General features: G+C 43.7%; 1 protein-coding gene across 2 annotated transcripts in view; it reads right to left on the bottom strand.

The window, feature by feature from the left end:
* Positions 1 to 14,242, bottom strand: part of RIN2 (Ras and Rab interactor 2) — a 109,546-nt gene extending 95,304 nt beyond the window's left edge. For both annotated transcript variants that reach the window (XM_021700698.1, XM_021700700.1), the window contains exons 1-2: positions 14,212 to 14,242; positions 13,989 to 14,081 (exon numbers count right to left, since the gene is read on the bottom strand). In XM_021700698.1, coding sequence (XP_021556373.1) covers positions 13,989 to 14,045 — 57 coding nt within the window. In that variant the 5' untranslated portion in view covers positions 14,046 to 14,081; positions 14,212 to 14,242. The remainder of the gene's footprint in view (positions 1 to 13,988; positions 14,082 to 14,211) is intronic.
* Positions 14,243 to 18,247: the final 4,005 nt, after the last annotated feature.

Consider the following 18,247-nt stretch of genomic DNA (forward strand, 5'->3'; position numbering starts at 1 on the left):
TGGTGAGGATGTGGAAGAAAGAGAACCCCTGTGCACTGCTGGTGGGAATGCAAATTGATACAACCACTGTGGAAAACAGTATGGAGGTTCCTCAAAATATGAAAAATAGAAATACCATATGATCCCGTAGTTCCACTATTGGGTATTTACCCCCCAAAACTGGAAACACTAATTTAAAAAGATGTATGTACCCCTATGTTTACTGCAGGATTATTTACAATAGCCAAGATATGGAAGTAATCCAAGTATTCATCCATAGATGAATAAAGAAAATGTGGTACACACACACACACACACACACACACACACACACACACACAGAGGAATATTACTTAGTCATAAAAAAGAATGAGATCTCACCATTTGCAGCAACATGGATGGACCTAGAGGGTATTATGCTAAGGAAATAAGTCAGCCAGAAAAGACAAATGCTGCATGATTTCACTTATGTGTGGAATCTAAAAAACAAAACAAAAAGCAGAAACAGATCCATAAATACAGAGGACAAACTGATGGTTGCCAGAGGGAGCAGGATTAAAGAAAAAAAAAATAAAGGATAATTGGTGGCTCAGTTGGTTAAGCATCTGACTCTTGATTTCAGTTCAGATCATGATCTCAGGATGGTGAGATTGAGCCCCACAACAGTCTCTGTGCTCAGTTGGGAGTCTGCCTGAGATTCTTTCCCTCTCCCTCTCCCTTTCCCTCCCCCTCCCCTGCTTACACACTCTCTAAAATAAATTTGCCTTTTAAAAAAAGAAGAAGGAGGTATGAGGAATGGAAATTCATTTTTGTTGAGGGAAAAAAAAAAAGGAATTTTGTCCTAAAGTGAGGCTTCTTATTTATAGAGGGAAAACTTAGGATAACATCTAAATATAGGAAAAAAGTTATAGAAGTTTTGTGATAAAGGAATCTCTGAAAAGGAATTTTAATGTCTGGTCAAGTTGGCTAAGATTAAAATATAGCTAAGAAAGGGTTTTAATATCAAAAGTACACAAATTAGAATTTGGTTTTTCTCTGTGTTAAAAAGGACAGTTTTCTTAGATTGTTGACCTGCTTTTTAAAAAAAAAAAGATTTTAATTATTTATTTGAGAGAGAGAGAGAGACAGAGACAGAAAGCATGAGCGGGGGTAGGGACAGAGGGAGAGGGAGAAGCAGGCTCCCCCCTGAGCAGGGAGACTGATTCGGGGGTCAATCTCAGGACCCTGAGATCATGACCTGAGCTGAAGGCAGATGCTTAACCCAAGTAACCCTGCCCTGCTAATAAGAAATTGTAAACAAAAGTCTTCTTTACCTTTAAAATAATCTGTTAGAAAAACAAAGATTCTGTTTTGTCTTTATCAGGTCTTTGATTACTTAGGAAAAAAATGAGTCTTTTCAATATTAAAAAAGCTAAGGTTTTTTTCTTTTAAAGATTTTATTTATTTATTAGAGAGACAGAGAGAGCATGAGTGGGGAGGGTATCAGAGGGAGAGGAGCAGAGGGAGAAGCAGGCACCCCGCTGAGCAGGGAACCGATGTGGAACTCGATCCCAGGACTTCAAGATCATGACTGGAGCCGAAGGCAGATGCTTAACCAACTGAGCCACGGAGGCACCCAAGGCTTTTTTTTTAAACTTTTTTTTTTTTTTTTTAAGATTTATTTATTTATTTCAGAGAGAGAGAGAGAGAGCGCGTGCAAGTGGGGGTGCAGGGAGACGGGGCAGGGGGAGAGGGAAAACAGACTCTCTGCTGAGTGGGAGCCTGACTGGGGCTCCATCTCCAGACCTTGAGATCATGACCTGAGCTGAAACCAAGAGTCTGACACTCAACTGACTGAACCACCCAGGCGCCTCTAAAAAAAGCTAAGGCTTTTTATAACTATTTAACTTTCCATATTTGCCTGTGAAGTTTTTAATTGTCACTTAGGTTAAATAGATAAGTAAGTATTGTTTCACAGTGACCTATGATACTATTTGGCCAAGTATGCAAACCTTTTGATATTTTTGACAAATTTCTCCAAAAACCAAATTCAAAATAAAGTCTTTTTGACCTTGAACTAACTTTGAAATTTTCTAGAGGGTCACTGGAATATTGAAAAGGATTTGTTCTCTCTCCTTACAAAAAGAGATGTTAAACTAATTAGTTTATTTGATGCGTTAAATTACATGGGAAGGATGTCAAATAAGTGATGATAAACCTTCTTAGATCACATTGCATGGGTAAATGTTATTAATAGAAGCATTCCAAAAATCTGGTAAGTCCTTGTATGTTATCACTTGTTATTTTAGTTATTATTTCAAGATGTGGAATGGCACAGAAATAATCAAATATCCTTGTCAATTCCATTATAATGAATTCTCATCAGATCTGTAATAATGGGCATATTGGAATCTGTTGTCATTTACAATTATTGCTGTAGTCAGAGGCTTTTACAAAACTTCCTGCAACTGTGTTTCATCTTCACAGAAGTTCATGGAAAGGAATCTGACAAGTACTCTAGAATATATGTTTCTGATAACTTTCAGGTCATACAATTAAACTGGGTAAGAATTTCCAGAACTAGTGGAAATATTGACTTCAAGCGGAATAAAAAAATAAACTGAGGGAGATGATTCTAATTTTTTGTGACTCCTTGTTTAAAACATCGCTGGTTTTCTATTGTTCTGCTTTTCCAGATTTTAGGAGATCCCTTTCTCTTTTCTCTTAGGCTATTAACAATTTGTTAAGATATACCTTTGTGACCAAAGATGAAACATTTACTCTTTCTCCCTACCTGATGCCTCCAGAATTAAAAAACTCTTGAGTATTCTTTTCATGACAAAATAATTAGTTATTTCCATAAGTTCAATAAGAATCTGTTCTCCTTGGAACAGGACACAGTTGGAAATATTGGCTGTATATATTACCAAGGCTTTGACTGGCTTGTCACATTTGAGACAGATGTAAAAGTCCACCTGCTAACTTGATTACAAGGTACCAGCAAAGCAGTCTTTAAAAAAAACTTTCTCAATCACTGATCTTGCTACATTTATAGAAATAATCAGGCAAAACTGAATACAACAAGTTGGTTTTACTACCAAAAAATGAGGGTAATTGGAGAGAAAAGAAATTATGTTTACATCACTATCTATATTCAATTCTAATTTTGTTAATTTTCTTGGAGGCTCTGGTATGGACCTACCCTGAATTCTTCTAATTTCCTTGAAAATCTGGTCACAACTCTCCACACTAATATTTCCAACTTTCTCCCACCCTTCTGATTTGGAATCGGTAAAAACAGAGACTGCCCTTGAATCTCCTTGGAAGGAACTAAACCAGGTCCTCCTCACCACTCAGACAGCAGCCAAACATCAGGGACTTAAACCTTGGATATGCATCTCTAGCCAAACAAGTTTCCACCTGACATCTGGTCCTGCACAGATGATGCAAACCTCTGAATCAAATTGACAAGGAAGAGAAACAGCTGACATGAAGGTAGACTGCATCCTCCCAAGATCAGGACTTCATGTTTTTAACATAAAACCCTTTCTTCTTCACTTTCCTTTATTCTGACACTGGCCTAAAAAGATGTCAACATCTGTATCTCCCAGGACATTGTTAAGGGGGTTAAACTCTGCCTTTCAGACTGCTGGATTTGTCACCAAAAACTCCTATCCGTCCTTTAGCAGTACCACCTTAAGAGGAATGGTTTGTGCCTATAGGGTTTGTCTTTGTGCTGGTTTTCATTCTCCTTGGGCCTCCTGACACAGCCTGAAAACCCTTGGAATTTCCTAAGTGATAGAAGTGTTAGGAGTATCTTTTGTTATTCACTTGCAAGCCCCTTTGAATCCTGCCAGAGTTCTTGTTAATGAGATGACTGGTGGCAAGTAGCCCCTGGATAGCTCCAGGGTGGGGGCCAGGTGACCCAACTCTATGATTAGAGCATTGGAATTTTCAGCCCCACCCCTACCCCACCCCTGGGAAAGAAAGTGGGGCTGGGGATTGAGCTAATCACTAATGGCCAATGATTTAATCAACCATGCCTACATAATGAGTCTCCATAAAAACTCTAAATGCAGGGGTTTAGAGAGCTTCTGATCAGTGAAGCTGAGAGTGGTGTACCCCAAACTCCACAGGGTTATAAACTCCTGTGCTCAGGACCCTTCCAGATCTTGCCCTATGTATCTCATCTAGTTGTTCATCTGTATTCTATAATACATTGGTAACTGTAAATAAAGTGTTTCCCTGAGTTCTGTGAGCCAATCTAGTGAATTACTGAACCTGAAGAGGGCTTGTGGGACCACTGATCTGTAGCCAAGTTGGACAGAAATTTGGATCATCTGGAAACCCACTGCTTGTGACTGGTGTCTGAAGTAGGGGCAGTCTTGTGGGAATGAGCCCTTAACCTGTGAGGTTTGTGCTAACCCAGGGTAGTTAGTGTCAGACTTGAATACCCAGCTGGTGTCCACAGAGAATTGGAGAATGGGTTGGTGTGGGAAAAGCCCACACATTTGGTGTCAGAGTGTTGTGAATAGAGAAAGAGTTTTCTTTTGGTGGTAAAAGATAGGTCCTAAATAAAGGGCCCATGTGGAACCACTCAGCTTCCGGGTTCAGGGCAACGATGTTTGGAGACTGTCCTGAAGACATGATCATCTATATCTTCACCTACTACTTCCTGCACCCTCTGCACTCTGGGCGACTGGTGCCCATGCTGACTGACCTATCCACAGTGGGTCCCTGAGGTCTGCCCTTCCCCTCGGAAATCCCAATTTGCGTTATTCTATCCCCTTCTCAGTACATATGAACTCAACTTTCTTCTCCAGGCTGATTGCAGCTAGTGGTTCATAAAGTCCCAGTTTATACCAGGTTGTGAATGACTAATGAATCATCTGATATTCTGCCAGTTAAGTGCTACTTATGAACTCAAAATGATTTTCCATTTGGAACTACAGGAAGGAGGGAGGGATATTTTTGGCAAGCCATTCTCCTTTTTAGAAGATAAGACAAAGGAGAAAGAAGACTCTGTATCCCACATTAATTCCTCTCTTGATACCTCTAACATCTGGGACAGTGGGCTCTCAGTACCCTATCAGTTAAATGTGAGAAGCTGCTCCCAAAAGTGGGAGGAGGAGTCTCTACAACTTAAGGTCCCTACATACTTGGTGACCATGGGCTGGGCTGACCCTAGGCACTGTCTTAAGACCTGGAGAAACTTGCTGCTCCTTTCCCTATGTATCCCTTAGTCCATCCATGGATGATCATGTCTCTCAGAGCTCAGCTAGAACTCATAGGCTCTGTCACTGCTGCATGTGAAGCCCCCAAGAGAAACAGCAGCTGTGGCATCTGTCTCCCTTGCACACCCCCAGAGCCTCCCGGGGGGTCAGCAGTGTTAGGAGACTGAACTTTCCACCTGGCTGATCCCTCTCTCAGCTAACTAAGTAGGAGTTCAAACTGACAGCCCCCAGGCCAAAGCCTGCCCTCCGAAGCATTTTCTTCCATCCTCAGTATACTTTTTAAATTGGGGTTCTCTTACATAAAAATCTGGATTTCTGGCCTCTCTTGAAAAATATCAGAGGACCCACATTCACTCGTGTGTTAGCATCTGGTTGGAACTGAGTCAGCAGCACCCCCTCCTGGCTCCAGCCAGTTGTGTTCCCACCAAAATTACCTGCCCAAAGCCAGGCAGGCCTGCCCATTCATGCCACTCCTGTCATTCTTTCTGGTCCTTCAGGTTTTTGACTTTGTGACTGTTTCCCAATGTTTTCATCTCTAAGATAGCCGGTGAACCCCGCATCCTGGTATTCACACCTTTGAGGGATGGCTGGACTACCTGACTGGCTTCCAATGAACAGAACATGGAGGAAGTGATGGTATATCACTCTCAAGATTAGGTGATAAACAGACTCTAGCTTTCATCGCTCTTGTTTTCTCCTGTATCACGGGCCTTGGGAGAAACCAGTGGCCTCATCCTGAGGCCAGCCCTGTGGAGAGGGATGGAGACCTGCCAAGTGGGTTTGAAGTAGGCTCCCCACCATTCAAACAGTCTGATGAGAATGCAGCCCAGCCGACAACTTGACTGCAATCTCCTAGCGACCTACCACCAGAGGGACTCAGTTAAACCTAGATTTCTGACCTGAAGAAACAGTGAGGTATAGATATTTGTTGTTTTAAGTCACCAAGGTTTGGGACAAATAGTTACATAGCAACAGACAATACAGCTTCCAATGTTGTTGTGAAAGTGGTTTTTCTGCTTACCATGTAAAGACATCTGAAAGACTATTATCCTGGGAAATTCGACTCCATACATTTCACCTCAGTCCGGTGAACTTACTGGTGACAGGCTCACGTGCAAGGATTTTGTCAGCCTCTGAGATCTGACTTTAGGTGTCAGAGCAATATCCAAAATAGCATCGTGAGACTTTTACATTATGAAAAAGAGCCCAGAAATCAGTGCTATTAATACATCCACGATTCCTCAGCAAACAGGAAGATTCTCCTCTAAGGTATTTAAATCAATCAACTCAGAACAAACTTTCCCATAGTTCTACAACCTCACTGAAGAAATTCACTCTTTGAGGCACAATTCCTGGTTGGAGAAAGCCAGGGACAGGGGAAGGGGAGGGTTGTGGAAGACACAGGGCATAAGCCATTTCAGTGTGAATAAGAAACACTATTTAAAACTTGAAAATAAGGCAAAAAAAAAAAAGTGGGTAAGGCGTATTTTTTTTGATCAGGTGTTTAATGCTATGAATTTTCCTCTGACCGCTGCTTTAAGTTTATGCCATTGATTCTGACAGGTGGTGTTCTGCTATTTTTTAAATAAATTCTGTAATTTCATTTTGTATTTCCCCTTATACCCGAGAGTTTTTTTATTAGAAAGTTTTAAAATTTCCAGGTGGAAGAGCCCTTTTGTTTTTGAGCATTATGCTTGAGCATTATTTGACAAAATCACTTAAAGATTATTTAGTGATCTAGGGGGATGTACCTGTATTTGACTTTGCTACGTGTTACTAATGAAGGGCTTGGGCGCTGGGTGGTTACATGTCAACCTGGGAATTTCGGTTCAGGGGGAAAAAAAAAAGATTATACCAACGGTTAGAGTTTTATTGCTTGTAGGACTTTAACCAGTTTTGATTTTACCTCAGTAAACTTACTACAGAAGGACTTTTTAAGTCAACTACAGATACATCACTTGTCAAAATGTTCTTTGAACCAGCTTGATGCTTGTTTCCTGGTTTCATGCATGGGGTGAATAAAGTGTTGACAGATGTTCATTCTATATTGTATGAGAGTCCTGTTTTAACTTTTTGAAAATTATACATTGACATAACAGTCCTTTAAATCTACATCCCCTTCTTTGGCAACTCCCTAATAATGAACCCTCAGAGTTACAAGTAAGCCTGGAGAAATACATGGTTGAGGAGAACCAGTGAAATCTATTTTACTCCTGACTTTACAAAAAAGCAAAGTTCCTTAAAGCAAGTGAGAGTGTATTGCAATCCCAAAGGCAATATTTAGTATCAGAAATGAATGGCCAAAATGTGCTGGAAAGACTACCCCATAAAACCTGAAATCCATTGCTTTTTGAAAACACAAATGGGAAACGCTGTCCAATAAGTAAATTCATGACATTCCTAGAAAGTCACGCCCTGAGGGACTGGTGTGTGTCCTGGAGGGATCCGGAGCAGATGGTGAGAGACGCGCATGTGAATCCAGAAAAAGCCAACCGCTCTTCCAGAGAGAGAGGTCCCTGTCCCTGTGACCTCTCCAGAAGGAGTTTCCTGGGAAATCTCACTGGAGTAGGAGGAAAAGGATTACAGTGGACCCCTCAAGGGGTGGGGCTCCAGAGGGCAGGGTGCCTCAGGAGAAAGTCAGGCCAGGTCCAGTTCCCATCCCTCCTATAGACTAACCTGCCGCACTTCAACCTCCCCGGGCCTCAGTTTACCCATCTGTAACAGGAAGCACTTCAGACAAGATAAAATGTAACTCTCCACTGTCCACTAAGGCAGCCACCAGCCACATGTGGTGACTGAGCACTTGAACTATGGCTAGTCTGAATCAAAACGTGCTCAGTGTAAAATACATACTGGGTTTTAAAGGCATGGTACCAAAAAAAAAAAAAAAGTAAAATATCTGATTAATACTCTTATATTGATTAGATACTTACATGATAATATTTTAGATACACTAAGTTAAAGAAAATATATTATTAAAATCAATTTCACTTTTTTTTTTAATGTAGCTACTAGAACATTTAGAACAACCCCTGTAGCTGGCTTTGTATTTCTACGAAGTGTAGAAATACACTCCAAGTGTAAGTGTCCAGGAAGAATTTTATTTGTGGAAAACAAAAGATACACCAAATACTGACGTCAGCTCTGCTCTGCAATATTATTATGAATAATTATCAATACGTCATCTACTCTGACCGAATCTCTAATCTCTGTTTTGTTTTCACCACAGTGCCTAGTCCTTTCCTGATTGCGGGCTGCGGCACCATCCCTCCCTGGATGCCTGGCCTGTGAGGTGATGTCTATTCACGGCCCGGGGTGCAGGCTAGGAGATCAAGGGCATGGCACTCATACCTTTGGCTTTTAAGCGTCCACCAATCCATGAAAGGATTTGTTCCCTGAAATTACTGACTAAAATGTGATTTGGGTTCCATCCATTATTCTCCAAGCCCCCGCTATCTCTGTCCCCTGTCGCACAACAGTGAATTGCTGTCCTGGGCAAAGAAATGACACTGAGAGTAGTCTGGAAATGTGAATGTGAGGAAATCACTGACACCCAAGGTGTGAGGTTGTGCCCATTCTGGATGATTGAAAATCTGCCTGCAGACAGAATTTCTGAAAAGAGATAACTTCTCCAATGCTCAGGAGGGACTAATAGTGAAGGGAAGGGAGTCGGGGTGAAGAGAATCATCACCCCTGGTTTATCTGGTTGTAGAGTCAGATTTTAGCAATCAGGTCTCCTCAAAACTCGTCACACTCTATTCTTTATGGTGCCAGAGAACTCCCTTCTATGGCTTCTCTGGACCATCTGAAAGACACACATGATGCACCTGTTATCCAAACCATTCCAAATGACCAAAAGAGGATTTCTCAAACTTAGACTCTGCTGCTGAGCTGGGCCCTCGCAACCGGCCAGCTGGTTTGTGAGCCCGGTTCAGGGCATCTCCCTACAGAATGGGCAGTTGGAAGGCACAGGAGGGCAGGGTCCCTGTCATCAAAACACATTTCGTCCTGGTCAGTTAAGACCAACAGCTCCCCTGTCCCAGAGGCAAAGAAAGGCTGGGAACCTGAGGAACAGAGAACTCTACTAACTTGTAGGTGGCACAGGACAGGCTCGCCCAGGCATTCCTGGAAGAAATCAGACTGTCAAGTGGGCAGTACACACTGGCCCACTTCTGGAATCATTCTCTACTATAGAGGCTCCCCTTCGGGGTCAGGGACACAGCAACAAAAGGACAGAGCAAATTGCTCATGGCAGAGGTCAAGTTATGGATGGAAGTTTACTTCCTGGTCCTACGCTGGGGCCACCGCTAGGCCTTCTACCACAATTTTATCTTCAGACAAAAATAAAGGTAGATGCCAGCTCAGACCATGTGAGTTCCTTCGTCTGTGGGTAAAGTGCGTCTATGTCAGCCTGGAAGGGCAGCTGGGAGCCCAGCAGGGAGAGGTGGGAGGAGGAAGTACAGACAAAGACTGGAGTCTGGGCATTGGCAGGTCTGTACCACAGGAGCAGACCCAGGATGGCACAGTGGCAGGGCCAGTGGAGGTAGAGGGGGGAAGCATAACTGGAAGATCTAGAATATCAAGGTGAAGAGGGCAGACCTGGTCCTGGGCCCAGCTTGGAGTGGATGAATGGAATGGTTTGGAAACAAACAAATACACCGAATACATTGGGTGGTCCTGCAGATAGATTATGAGCATCCTCTGTAGTGCCCCAATATGAAAGAAGGAGAAGGGAAGTGGGGAGGTGGAGGTAGGGGAGGGAGGAGGGTGAGGATTTTGGTGACTTGAGAGGAATCTGCCAGCACTGGGCACCCACATGGGGTGGGGGTGGGGGTGGCTCGGGGGAAGCTGTGGAATTCGGAAAAGGAGGGATCAAACCTGATTGTGAGCTTCTCTGCTAGTGCAGGACCCCCTAGAGCTTTGCCAACCTAGATGATGACTTCCTCTTTCATGCAACACACCCTGGAAATCTGACAGCAATGGGCGTCAACTTCTATAGTGAGGTGTGGATACCTTTGGCTGCTTTGTCCAGGGCATCACCTGCCTCCCCCTATAGGTTTTCATAGACACCTTGTAGAGCAGGAAGATGCATTTCTCACCAGTGGGTGAGGAAAATTCACGATGGTGCTAGGAAGGACTGTGGAAAATGTGTTTGTCCAGTATAGGACTTTTGGGGCCAGGCTTCTGGGATATGATTCCGCATGAACAATAACCATGGGACATTGTCAAACAAGTGCTTCATGTGAGAAGTAAATGGGGCTCTGAGAATATGTAACCCAATGTGGCATTCCAGAGAAATCTTTCCTGAGAAAGTGGCCTTTGATTTGCAAGCTGAGGTTGACTCCATATTATGTAGGGAGGTGGGGTAGAGCTAAATTTTGGAATGACTCTCTTATATTCCTGCCATGCTGTTCTTCACATACACCAACAATGCCCTATAACCGGATAGGACAATTTCAGGAAGCATGAGAATACTTGGTGACATTCTTGGCTCACAGCTGAATTCCACATGCATATTATCCATTTCTTGGTTATTAGGGCTCATGTGATTGTGTGTGAAGTATAGATAATTGAAAAACAATCACCAGACCTCTTTTTCATCATTATCTTCCCCTACCCAACTTGTGTTTTTAAACCAGAGTCACTAACCACTGGTGGCAAGCTTTGATTTGTGGTTTCCTATCTGTCCTGGCTCACGGAAATGACTCAGATAAGTTGCAAGACACAAGGGTGCCTTACCCCACCTTCCAAGATAATAGGGAGTCAACCTCAACTCTCAAATCAAAGGACACTTCCTCAGGGAAGATTTCTCTGGAATATTCTCAGAGTTATACGTTCTCAGAGCCCCTTGTACGTCTCACATGAAGCACTGTTTTCTCTCTCTCTTTTTTTTTTTATAAAAGATTTTATTTATTCGTTCAAGACACACAGATACAGAGAGAGAGAGAGAGCATGAGCAGGGGGAGAGGCAGAGGCAGAGGGAGAAGCAGGCTCCCCGCTGAGCTAGGAGCTAGACATGGGGCTCAATCCCAGGACCCTGGGATCATGACCCTGAGTCAAAGGCAGACGCTTAACCATCTGAGCCACCCAGGTGCCCCTGTTTTCTCTTTTGATATTATTATCTGTTTAGCATTGTGATTATTTGATCAATACATTTATTTGCTACAAGACTGAAAGCTCCATGGAGTCAGGGATCACTTCTGGTTTTTCTCTCCCTAGTGACTAGTACAGAGCCTGGCTGATCACAGATGCTTGATAAATGTGAATTGATATAAAGCATGAAAAGTAAAAGAAGAACCAATGGGTCCCAGAAGGTGCTGAGCAACAAATCATCCCAGCAAACTGAACTCCATCCTAGCATTTTTAAGACGAACCTCCAAAGAGTCAGCATTAAATGTCCAAAGGGCAGCTGACTTCATCCTTACAGATAACTCCATGCCTAAATCATGAAATCATCAATAATATTTATTTACTATTATAATAACTAATAATAATAGTATTCCATCATTAATTATGGACTAGCCATAGTGAAAAATAACAGTGTCTATAAAGAAGAGAAAGGAAAGAAGCACAAAGTAACTATATCATTTACTTGGAGTATGTAACTTAAACAAATTAAACAATTTAAGCTCCGGAAAAAAGAAAATTAAGAAGAAAGACAATACCAAGTTAAATAGTATAAGCCACTTTGCCAACAATTTCCTCAAGGGCATCTGACTCAGGGAAGATGAAGCAGGACTTGTCCTCGACGGGGTCAGGCAGGCCTCTCACCTCTTGCCTGATTGATTCTTTCATAGGACACAGCCCAGAAATTCAAGTTCACTGCTTTACCTGCTGTCCAACTGAAAAAAAAAATTAAAAAAAAGATTTTCCCCAGGCCTGCAGGACACACTGACTACCATGGACTTAATAGGTAGTATTGAGTGAGTCCACTGGGGACCCTCTCTCAGGAATTTTCCAAAGGTAATTTTGACCATACTTGATTTTCTCCTCTTGCTACGGCTATAAAATCCAACTGCTATGTCAGATTCAACCCCCGCCGCCCCCCCCCCCACCACGTGCATCCTGAGCGTAAGGTGGTAGTTGCAGACTAGCCAGTACTTAAGATGATGTAGGCAGTGCCTTGGTTAAGGAGCGGGGTGGGCTCGTCCCTTCGACCAGGATGAAATAAGTATCTCTGCATAAGACAGGATTGAGGAACTGGAGATGAGTCAGGAGCCTGGTGGGTTTAGTGCCTGGTCTACAGGGGACGTGATGAGCCCCTCGTCTGGCTCATGTGGGTGGATTCTGTACAGGTTTGATTCAAACTTGGGTAAATGGATAAAGAACGGAGACTGCTAAGTCCACATCACTGAACTATGAGGACAGAGAATGGAGACCATCTGTGTCAACAGAACTATTTCTTCCAGGATATTCTTGCCCAGGATGTTAAGACTTTAAACCAATAAATCACTTTACTGTTTGCTGCAGGAAATTCCTACAAAACAATTTGTCCTGGCAAACAGTTTGCTCACCTGGGAAAAGCTTGCTTATCAAACAGTAGTTAACTCGCCAAGATTCTATTCAAGACCATTGTCTTGCTGAATCCACCAATCCTGAACTATGATGTCACATACTCTGCTGAAACCGGATCAATTCTCTGCCTTGAAAAATGCAGCTCCAAGGGTGTGTGCCCAGACCTGTAAACCCTATCAAAGATGCCTCCTGCAGTCCCACCTGCACACCAATGCAACTGTGTCCAGGTGATGTCTGGCCTCACAGTGGTCAGCTGATTGAATTTAGCTTTGCTGTATCAACAGGCTCTTCTGGTGGATTTCTTTGGAGTCCAAAATTGATACAATAAATCAGGTTTAGTGTTTTGCAAGTGGGAAGCATATAAATGCAAGTTAATACATACTTACAACCCATCAGGATGGGATAATTAGTAAACATTGTCAGTTTTCCTTGGTAATTAAGAGGCCCCTATATCATTCCTCCTTTGAGGAAAAAGATCTGGTGCTTGAACGCCTGCCTATGACAGATTTGAAATGCACATTTGACCTCCATTTTTCTACTCATTTACATGATTCTGGGTTTTCCAAATGTTCTACAGTAGGTGTTACTTTGAGGGTGAGTGAAAGGATACAAAGTAAAAGCCATAAAGAAGAAATGAATTCCCAATTGCAAATTTGAAATGACTGCCAAGTCTTAATTTACAACATACAGACACAGAGCGTATCAAACAGCCATTTAGAATCTTGTCTCACTCATTAAGCTAGCAAGGTAATTTTAACCAATTCACATCAATATCCAAATAGGAATGTGGTACAGTTGCAATCATGATGCTTTGGTTCTCTCTTGCCTGATCACAACGGGCCTCTAGGTATTTGATAAAATACAGCAACAAATAACATTCAATCAGTCTAGGGTGAGACCTGGGAATCTGTTCTTTGTGGCTGTTTTTTAATGAGGACTTAAGTGACTCATACAATCAAGCAAAGTGTGAAACACACTTGCCTACAGCATCGATTCTCTGGAAGGCAAATTCCAGCTTCTATATTAAAACCCATCCAGCTAGCTGAGCAGTTGACAAAGATTGCCTCAACTGTTTTACACAGGGTGTCATCTCGCAGCTCCTGGGTCCTGGGCCTGTCTTGGAAGCCCTAAGTCACCAAAACACCAGTAAACCCGGTAACAGCTAGCAGCTGGGTTCAGGCGAGCTGCCCCCCCTGCCATAGCAGGCTCAGAGCAGCCTTCCCTCCACAGCTCCCCACGCAGCCCGGCAAAATTAGCAATCCAATCAAGGCTTCCTTTTACCTTAAAGAAACTTCCTCGCTTGTCCAGACCGCGGGCACCCATGGTCCAAGCTGACATCTCCCCCTGCGACACTCTACTGCACGCCCGGGACTCCTGAAGGTAGAGACATTTTTAATGGTTAGTCCAGCCTCTAGGAAATTCCTTTCTAAGCCACAGAACACTCACAACAACGGTCCTGCCAAGATCTTTTTCCGTCAACAACACAGTGCCATTTATTTCCCACCAAAACCCTTCCATCCTCTTTCAGGCTGATTTCCTGCCCCAGACAGCACAGTTCCTAGTCTGTGCCCCACCTCACTGCCCCACCTCCCGCTCCTCCAGCTGACGCAGAAGGTCTCTGGCACTGCGGAAAGGATAATGATTGCTTTGTGTGTTTGCTTGACCTCATGCTCGAGTCCTAAAGGGACCAATATTAGATGTCACGGTAATCTGCTCCGAAGCTTATGGACTTAATGTGGCTGAACACAGACGGACAGCAGAAGAATGAGGCCCTGCATGTCCCAGGAAATCCTGCTGGAATGGGATGAGGTCATCATCAGCTCTGCTAGCCCTCTCCCCCAGGCAAGGGTCAACACAAGGGCACTGGGAATAAATCCCTTTATTTTCTCCCTAGAAATCAAAGATGGGGGTGAAATCCTGTGTCCCTGTTTACAGAGATTAGTTTGTATAAGAAACAGCCCAGAAACAGCTCCATGATAACCCAAGGGGAGGGGGGCGGGGCACTTTGGAATGTAGAGAAAAATTTAAAGGCATGATATGATTCTGAATCATAACTGTGGCCATTTCAGCTTGGAATTTCCCTCACTTGAGCATCGAAACCCGATAAGCCTCCCTCCTGGCTACAAAGCCTGCAGCGTCCACTTCTAAGTAAAATACATACACACCCAAGCAGCTGGTCTCATCCCAGCCAGCATGCATCGAAGACCTGGGGGCGCATCCCCAAACCTTCCTTACCCAGGGAGGCTGGACCAGGAGCGAATATAAAACTGCTCTCCCAAAAAAAAGAAAAAAAAAAAAAACAAAAACAAAACTGCTCTCCCGCTCACCATAACCTGCCCAAGATAAAGCTCGTCCTCACCATGACCAACACGGTCGGTATAAGGACAATAAAGTGAAAACATGTCACATCACATTAAGGAATATTAAAAGGGGTTCAACTGCGGGGGTGGGGTGGGGAGACATGGAAGCCACAGTCGCTGGTGCCAGTTTGCTAGAGCTGTTTCATTATTAGCTGGGGGACAGAGAGTCAGCAGCTCCAAAGAGACTTTTCAACAAGTGGAAAGGCATAATTACTTAGCAGAGAACTACATACGCATTAGCGAGTAATGGTCTTTGGAAAGGGGCTCATTTTGGCCCCAAGATTAGCCTCAGTGTTCACATTCATAGTGGGCTCCATTGATCTGTGGAATCCCGTCTAGGAAGATAGTAATGCAGTGCACACCCATCCCTCTTTCTGGAACCTTCACCTATTTTAGTCCTTTCTCCATGGCTCGGTCACTTTAAAGGTTTGGAGATGCCTTCCCTGTGTTTCTTTCCACTTGCAATCCTGCTGGGATGAAGGCCAATGCTCCAAAACCTCCTGAGAAGACTGGTGAGCTTTCCTTTGCAATTCTGCTGACTCCAAAGCTTCAGGTTCTCGGACTCAGCAGCTGAATGGAGCCCCAGCTCCAAGGCCTTTGAAGTTCACCACTTATTAGCAAAATCGACAGATTGGAGCAACTCCAGAATGAAAACACAGTGCTGTGTTCAGAACCAAGAGGGGAATGGGAGCCACACCATAACCTTGGGGAGCAAATGATTAACTGTTTCGATGCAGAACTACACACATTTAAAAAAAAAAAAACATTTCTTGAAACCAACCCTAAAATTCTTTTCCTTTCAGACGTTTTCTCAGTGAGGGATTTGACATCGTACAGCAGTTAAAGAGCTTTCTGGTAAGAGCCAAGACTTCATTCCTCAGCCAGACCTAAGTCTCTCTGTTCCGTTCAGAAGATTTCCACAGACAAACCCCTTCTGATGAGCCATGACAGGCAGGGAATTTTGCCTATAGCAACAGAGCGGTTTGGATTCCAGAAGTTTACCAGTTTAATTAGCTGCCTGAAAATCGCCTGCATGTGCTTCAAACTCCAGCGGTCCTCAGTGAAACAGCCAGTTTGGATTCCGTGTGCACGGGGCAGACAGACCTATCACATTTCTCCAACAAATGCAGGTCACCTCCCTCCTTCTTCAAAAGGCTGCTCCAGGAGGGAGATGACAGCAGGTGATAAGAGCAGGTGGGCAAGCACAACAGCGGGTCCTTCCCACTGAAGGAAATCCAAGTGGACAGCACATCATTGATTACCTTCATTTTAAAAAATTCAGTTCTTAGGGCCCAAGAGTTCTGGCCTAAGGTCCTTCCTGTTGTAGCAATAGTTCCCTTCCCAAACCATAACCTCTAACACCTTAACTCAATATGGACAGAAATTTTAATCTAACTTAAAAGGACAACTTCTTTCCATTCATGGTTCCCCACCCCTCCTTACCCCCAAGGGGTTACACCAGCAGTTCAGTCCTAAAACCCCCCCAGTAACAGGCTAGACAGAGAAACAAAAAAAGATGCAGTAGTTTGAGAGGTTGTAAAATTCCTCCAGATTTATATGTTGGGAGCTTGCTCCTTTCCTGGATTCCCTGAAGGGTAAAGTGGATTCTTGAAAAATGAGCCCATCACGTCCATCCAGTGGATCTTTCTAGATGCTAGCTAAAAGCTAGCAAAAAAAAAAAAAAAAAAAAAAAAAATAGTGGGAGGAAAAAAAAAAGCCCTAATGGGACACTGCAAACATTTTGAAGCTGCCAAGCCTTTTCAATAACACCACTGAAGGAATGTAAACGAAGCGGGTTGCTCCAGTCAGCTAAAGGACAAAGGCAGGAAGTGAATATTCCTCTCTCTCAGAAACACCAGCCTCTGCCACTTGAGAGTAAACCTAGCTGTGGCTTTTCATGTGGCCCCAAGAGCCACTGCTGAGGTGAAGGTCCATCCTGAATTTTCAGCGTAGAGGACTCACTGAGTGGCCTGGCAGGGCTCCGGGATGGCTGTCCAGTGCATTCTACTGCGAGCCACTGAGGACGGGCACGGAGGCACCACCGCCCAGACCCTGGCTGCAGGCTGGGCACAGGGAGAGGGACACCAAGTGCCTAGCTTCCAGGTCACTGACCAGTGGGGCTGGGTTGAGCCACTGGCACTCTGGCCGCTTTTGCTCTCCTTGGCCACGGGCCAGATCTTGGCAAGACAGGAGGGTCCAGGGTGTAGCCTCCTTCCTCCCCTGCCCTCCTCGTCCCCCCTCCATTTATTTAGTCCAACTACCCTTCCTACTTATTTGCCTCAGGTCACAAGTGCAGACCCACAGGAGAAGCAGAGGGACTTAAACTGGCACCCACAACTCACAAGTCCGATTTACAAGAGCCTTCGCCTCTTCAAGGCATAGGTTCTCAACGCCAAGCTGCCGTTGACAGTTGGCCACAAAAGCCTTCTAATCACTACCTTTCTTCTCCCTCCTAGCAGCCAAATGAGACGAGGCAAAGTGGACTTCAGCTCTTAGTAAACAAGATCTCGTTATTATAATTATTTTACAGCCAAACTGACTGAAGAAGGAGAAAGTGACTCACCCCTGGGAATCTGTCAGGTCAAGGCCAATCCCAAGAAATGCACATCACCTGTTTTGCCCAGTTCCTTACGTCACTCTGACGACAGCACGTCTGTCTTTTGAATGCTTTTCACCGTTACTAAGAGGTGAAAGCTAGTGGGGTGGCTCTGTGTCTGGATCCAGGGAAGGTCTCTGAATATTTCCATAATTATCTTTGTATTACCAGGGATTTTACAAGCTGGACAGAAAAAGCTCTATTCCAGGCTCTGGGTTAACAATTCAAATTACATGAATTTTTTTTTTCAAATTATGTGAATTTTTAAAAATGTTTTTCTTTAAGCATTTTGTATCACTGTCCAGCACTGCTTTTCCCTCAGTTGATAGTCAAACTTTTTCTAAAACAGTTTTAAGATTATGAATTTATTTCATTGAAAAAAGAAACCAAATTGTGGGAATAAATCAGAAGCAAAAAGCTGTACTCCCAGTCCTCTTACTAATAACTGTGTTTTTATTCTTTATTTCATTTTTTTAAAGATTTATTTTTTGAGAGAGAGAGAGCACAAGCGTGGGGGGTGGGGTAGGGCAGAGGGAGAGGGACAGAGAGAATCTCAAGCAGACTCCCCTCTGAGTGCAGAGCCC

This window comes from Neomonachus schauinslandi, chromosome 10, assembly GCF_002201575.2.
Source record: "Neomonachus schauinslandi chromosome 10, ASM220157v2, whole genome shotgun sequence".
NCBI classification, from domain to species: domain Eukaryota; kingdom Metazoa; phylum Chordata; class Mammalia; order Carnivora; family Phocidae; genus Neomonachus; species Neomonachus schauinslandi.